The sequence below is a fragment of the Pteropus alecto genome, unplaced genomic scaffold (assembly GCF_000325575.1).
Source record: "Pteropus alecto unplaced genomic scaffold, ASM32557v1 scaffold8, whole genome shotgun sequence".
Taxonomy (NCBI): domain Eukaryota; kingdom Metazoa; phylum Chordata; class Mammalia; order Chiroptera; family Pteropodidae; genus Pteropus; species Pteropus alecto.
The window spans coordinates 24,524,660-24,530,253 of NW_006494609.1; the positions used below are offsets into that span (position 1 = coordinate 24,524,660).

General features: G+C 67.2%; 1 protein-coding gene across 1 annotated transcript in view; it reads left to right on the forward strand.

Moving 5' to 3' along the window:
- Positions 1-66: 66 nt before the first annotated feature.
- The window catches only part of CEP170B (centrosomal protein 170B), a 21,348-nt gene continuing 15,820 nt past the window's right edge, over positions 67-5,594 (forward strand). The window contains exons 1-2 of the mRNA XM_006925686.3: positions 67-494; positions 2,405-2,521. Coding sequence (XP_006925748.2) covers positions 327-494; positions 2,405-2,521 — 285 coding nt within the window. The 5' untranslated portion in view covers positions 67-326. The remainder of the gene's footprint in view (positions 495-2,404; positions 2,522-5,594) is intronic.

The window sequence follows — 5,594 nt, forward strand, 5'->3', positions numbered from 1 at the left end:
TTCAGGACCGAGCGCCGCTCCCTCCCCCTCCGGCCCGGCGCTCCCGCCGGCCGCCTCCCGGCCTGGTCTCTCCCTCCTCCCGCGGTCCCTCCCTCTGTTCCTCCTCCCTGTCTCCGCCTTTCCCTCCGCTGCCCCTGCCTCCTCTCCCGGCCTGTCCCGGCATCCGTTCTGTGTGCTCCTTCCAGCCGCCGGCCCCCGCCCCATCCCTACCCTTTCCCCGTCCCTGCCCCTCGGCGACTCCACCCCCGCCAGTCCTCACCTCCTGGCTGGTGTGTCTTGACGAGGGGACAAGTTTGGGGTGTTTATTATTCTCCCGCCTAGCAACGATGGCCGCCCGGCCCGAGCGGCCGCAGGCTGTTGGGGAGCATCCATGGCCCAGGCCCTGGCCTTTTCAGGAAGGGCAGTCGGCGGCAGGGCAGCCTGGGGATGTGGCCTCCCTCCCCCGCGAGCAGAGGCGGTGGCCTCAGGCCGGGGTCTCGCAGCCGCTGCCCAGGGTAGGTAGCAGGTGATGGCAGAGTGTGGGACATGGGGAGGAGGCTGTGCTGGGCCTGGACGCGGGCTGCAAACGGGAGCGAGCCCTGTCATCCGAGCCCCTGCTCACCCGGGTCCGGGGAGGCCTCTGCCGTTTGGCCTCTAGTGTCCGCCCCCAGTGGACCCTGAGGAAGGGCAGGGGGCCCAGGGCGAGGGCCTCTGACCGGCTGGAGCCACTTGGGGTTGATTTTTTCAGATCTCACCTGCCTGCCTGGGGTGGCTTGGGGGTATGCGGTGGTCACTTGGGCCTTCACGCATGGGCGGGGCCTGGGAGGGAGCTGAGATCTCTGGGTGTGGGCCTCACAGGACAGGGCTGGGGACCCCTGGCCCGCCGCCTCCACCACGGTGCCACTATGTCGTCACCCGGTTACTGGGTCGGTCGGTCACCTCTTAATCAGTCTCCTGCTTTACCTCCGCCTGTCCTGCACAGTGAGTCAGGGCCTGGACCCAGAGGACAGAGTCAGGGCTGGACTCGCAGGCTGGGGACCACGCACTTGCCCAGGGCCCTGTTTTAAAATTCTTCATAATTTTGAAAAGTGGCATTTTCATTTAGCACCGAGCCCCCCCCTCCCCCCGCCCCAAATGATGCAGCTTGTCATGGGCCCTCCAGGACGCCCAGGGCCCGGGACCCAGCGTCTTCGCCCTGGTTGCTCCCTGTCTCCCCCAGGCGTTCGCGTCTGCCTGCTTCCTTGTCACTCTGCTGTCACCTTCCCAGTGAGCCTTCCCTGACGTCCCTCCTTAAACAGACGCCCCCTCCTCCCCGGCTGCTGTCCATCCCTGCCCGCCTCCCCATTTTCCTCTGGGTCACTGGAACCTTGTTCTTGGCTTGGAGAGAAGCCCCATGATGCAGGGATTGTGTGTGGCTTGGTCACAGCCGTCTGTCAGAGCCTAGGACACTGCCTGCCGCGTGGCGATGCCCAGGAGGGTTTACCTGTGCGTGCGCACGCACTGCGCGACTGTGCCCAGGGCACTTGTGGGCGGAGCTTTGGGTGCGAGTGGAGGCTGGGTGCACATGGGTGTGGCCCAGACGTGTCTGCACGCTTGGTGCCTGTGCACCTGTGCCGGAGCAGTGACAGCTCCACCCGTGGTCTGGGTGAGCAGGACGCTGGGGGACAGGGTTCTGCTGGAGCGGGACCGAGGGCCTCAGCCGCCCCAGAGTCTGGTCTCAGGCAGCGTCGGCCCTTACTGTCGCTCGGGTGCCCCACTGTGCCCCTCACGCATCAGCCCCCCAGACCCGCCTTCATCGGTGCCCCCAGGACCTCAGCAGCACCTCCCTCCCGGGAGTTGGAGGGACTGCCTGATGCCCTGGCCACTGGCCTGGGGCCTCTGCAGGATGGCCACAGGTGACCACGGAGGGACCCTCGGTCTCCTCTCGGCAGTAGGAGTACTGATGGCTCAGAGGCTCTGTCTCCCCCTGGCCCCCGTGCCCACGGCCCATCCCAGAATGTCTACCGGAGGGAAGCGGAGCCTCTGGTTCGGAGTCTGTGTCCTGGGACGAGTCTGGTATCATGGACCTGGCACTCGGGGGGCCCTGACTGTGGGGAGCTGCCCCCGGTTGGGTCACGGGGACATACGTGGGTCCACATGCAGCTGATGCCCACGGGCTCAACCTCTGGCACCCAGAGACAGCCTGGCACCTGAGGGAGGACCGGGCGACCCTAGTTGGGGAGAGGTCCAGGGGACAGACACACAGAGAAGGGGACAGACATGCAGGTGGCCGGGCATGGCTGGCACCCAGCGTTTCTGGAAGTGGCCGAGCACTGGTGCCATGACTGTGCTGGGACCTAGGGGGCAGCACGCGTGAGTGACTGCACTGAGCCCAGGCCCCTCCGGGCAGGCGGCCGCCCTGACGACTCCTCCCGTCCCCCCACAGGGCAGCGCCAAGATGAGCATCACCTCCTGGTTCCTGGTGAGCAGCGGCGGCACCCGCCACCGGCTCCCGCGAGAGCTCATCTTCGTGGGGCGTGAGGACTGCGAGCTCATGCTGCAGGTGAGCCCGGGCGTCTCCCTCACCCTGGACCCGCAGGCGGCCGTGTGCGGGCGACGCGCTCACGGGTCTGACAGCCGCTCAGCTCCTCTCAGAGTCTCAGAGTCTCAAGGTGTCGGGGGACCCCGCTCAGAAGATGCTGGGAAGTGGGCCTGTCCATGCCCTTGTCCGGGGGCCCCGCCTGGACCGTGAGTCAGGCGGCGAACCACAGGCCAGCTCCGACCGTCAGGCCTGTCCACGTCGGCTGGCGACCCTTTGAGGCACTCTGGCGGGGCCTTGCTGGCAGGCGCTGGCCTCTGGGCCGTCAGAATGTTCTCCGGCCAAGTTTCAGAGTGCGCATTTGGCTTCCGTGCGGCTCCCGTGTCTGGCTATTGGGGAACAAGGAGGGGGCGGCGGGCCAACCCTCCAGGGAGCACCCTGGAGTGGACGTCCCTTTCTCCCTCACAGTGCAACTGAGTGGGCTTCTTGCCACCTCGGCCCCTCTGCAGAGTGGTACTGGCCCGAGGCCCCAGCCCCCCGGGCTGCACACCCCTGCTGCAGGGCTCTCGGGGCCAGAGACCCCAGTGGGCCGCACTGCCCAGTCCGCCCAGGGGCTGCGGGGTGAGGGGAGGCCTTGCTCGGCCCCGGGCCCCTGTACTGCCCTGGCCACCACGTGGGGCTTGGGCTGTGGCCAGGGGCCCAGCCACATGCATGTTCACTGGGCAGCAGGTGTTTGTCCCTGTCCCCCGAGGGCAGGCCCCGTGCACGTCTGCGGCCCTGGCTGCTCCCCCGGCGTCCTCGGTCTGCTCGGCTCCGGGTCCGGCCACGTGCTCACATTGCGTTGGTTGTTGGGTCTCCCGAGTCCCTTCAGTCTAGAACGGTCTCCCCTCGTCGCTTCTCGAAGCCGTTGGAAGTCAGGGAGACTGAGTTGGTGGCCCCGCGGGGTGTGTGTGTGTGTGTGTGTGTGTTCTGTAGCAGCCCGGGTGTGCGTTTGAGGCCAGGTGGGCCACACTCTGCCATCAGTTCCCGGCCCTGCCATGGTCGCTCTGAAGCACCCGCAGGTGTGGCCACAGCCGTAGTGCTTTATTTACATACCTTGAGATGTCATTTTCGTCACTTCTGTATCATGTTCATGGGTCATGGAATAGTCTTCATTTCTTACAAACTACTTAAAAAGGTAAAGACGGCCAGCCCACGTGAAGCTGGTAGGGCGCTGAGGCTGTGCCCCAGACCCGGTGAGTGGCCTGTGTGAGGCTCGGGTGCAGCTGGGCTCAGGGTCACCACATGTGGCCCCGACCCCTGGCAGGGCTCTGTGTGTTGGCGCTGCACCTGTGTGCTGTGTTGTCGGCCCTGCCAGTGGACCTGGGGTGACCAGGAGGGCCCCTCGGAGGAGGCGGCTCTTGACAGGAGCCTCTGGGGCCTTGGGGCGCTCCTCCTGCCCCGTCCGGCACTGTACCCGGCACCAGGTCCCCACTCTGCTTCTTCCTCAGGTGTTGGGAGAGGCCGCCCGGGCGGGAGGCAGTCAGGGCGAGTTTGGGTCTGATGTCTAGTTTCTGGCTAGTTTGTGGTGGAGCCCTGAGCAGGATGGGGCGACCCGTGGAAAAGCTGAGGTTCAGGGAGGGTGTGCAGGCGTGGAGTGAGTGGGGGTGCGTCCGCCTCCTGCGTTCACCCCTGCCACGCAGCTGTCCCCGAGGCTCCTGCCCACCCCTGCTCTGCTCACGGGGCTTGCACGGTGCCTCAGCGGCCCCGTCCCAGCCTCCTGCTGCCACCTGCCGCCTGGGCTTCTCAGACGCAGCCGAGCCCAGTGCCCCCGGACAAAACCCGTCATTCTCCGGCCCTTGGCCTGGGGTCCCCGCCAGCAGGAACATCCCTACCAGCCGTCCAGGGGCAAACCCCTCCACCCCACCGAGGACACGCCAGCCCCCAGGCCTCGGCTGGGCCCGGCCTCTTTCCATGCCCGTCCTGAGAAGCGGATGCCAGGGGTGGGAGGGAGCCGTGGGGACGGGGCATGGCGGGGGAGGGGAGGCCGGGGAGCAGGGCTGGTGTCCCAGTCTGGGCAGGAGGGATCGTGCCTTGGACCTGGGGGGCAGGAGGTGAGGGGAGAGCTGTGTTCTTGGGGCAGAGCCGGCCGGCCTGGCCGTGTGCCACCCCACGCTCTGCAGTGTCCTGGCTCCGGTGCAGGCCTGGCACGGCCGGAGCCCAGAGAGGACGTGTTAACGCCAACGTGAGCAGCCAACAGGCCCTGGTCCTCCTGGTGGCAGAGCCGACTGCCCGCTGTGCTGCCGGGGGCCCGGAGACCTTGTGCAGGGTGTGCAGATGCACACGCGGATGTGTGCACACGTGTGTGCGTGCATGGGTGCGTGTGCCTGTGTGTGTTGTGGCGAGATGGTCTCTGTGCTCCTGCCTGGTTTGCCCCATGGGGGCCGTGTGACACTTGGGACTTGTCTGCTCACATCCTGACCGGGAACCGCGGCCCACGGGTGGCCCGGGAGCCCCTGCACAGGCTGCAGGCCGAGCTGGCAGGAGAGGGTGCTGGCAGCCCTGGGCCTTGGTGCGGCCAGGTCTGCGTGCCTGGGCGGGGGTCCCCAAGGAGAGTGGCCGGCCGCTTCCGGAAGCCGCCTCTGCTCTGCTTTAGAGTGAGGGCACTTAGACCCTTTTCCAGAAACCGGCGTGTTTGGAGAGAGGAAGGCTGTTTGCGAGTGTCACAGCTGTCCCTCGTGCCCCGTCGCACGGAGCACCCCACACGGCTGGTCTGTGTCCTTTCACATCTCACGTCTGAGCCCCGGGCCGAGGGCCTGCCGCCACCTCTCGGGGGTAGGCCTCCCGCGCCTTGGCACCTGGGCTTGGCAGATACCCTTGCTTCCGGCTGGGGGTACCGGGGCGGGAGGGAGGTGGGTAGGCCTCCCGCACCTTGGCACCTGGGCTTGGCAGGTACCCTTACTTCCGGCTGGGGGTACCGGGGCGGGAGGGAGGTTCCTGGGGGTGGGGCTCCCTGCCTGTTCCCCAGGATCCTCTGTTACCCACAGTCTGGGGAGGGCGTGTGGCAGGAGCTGTGACTGGTGACAAGGCCCCGCTGGGAGTGGCTGGGACCGCGCAG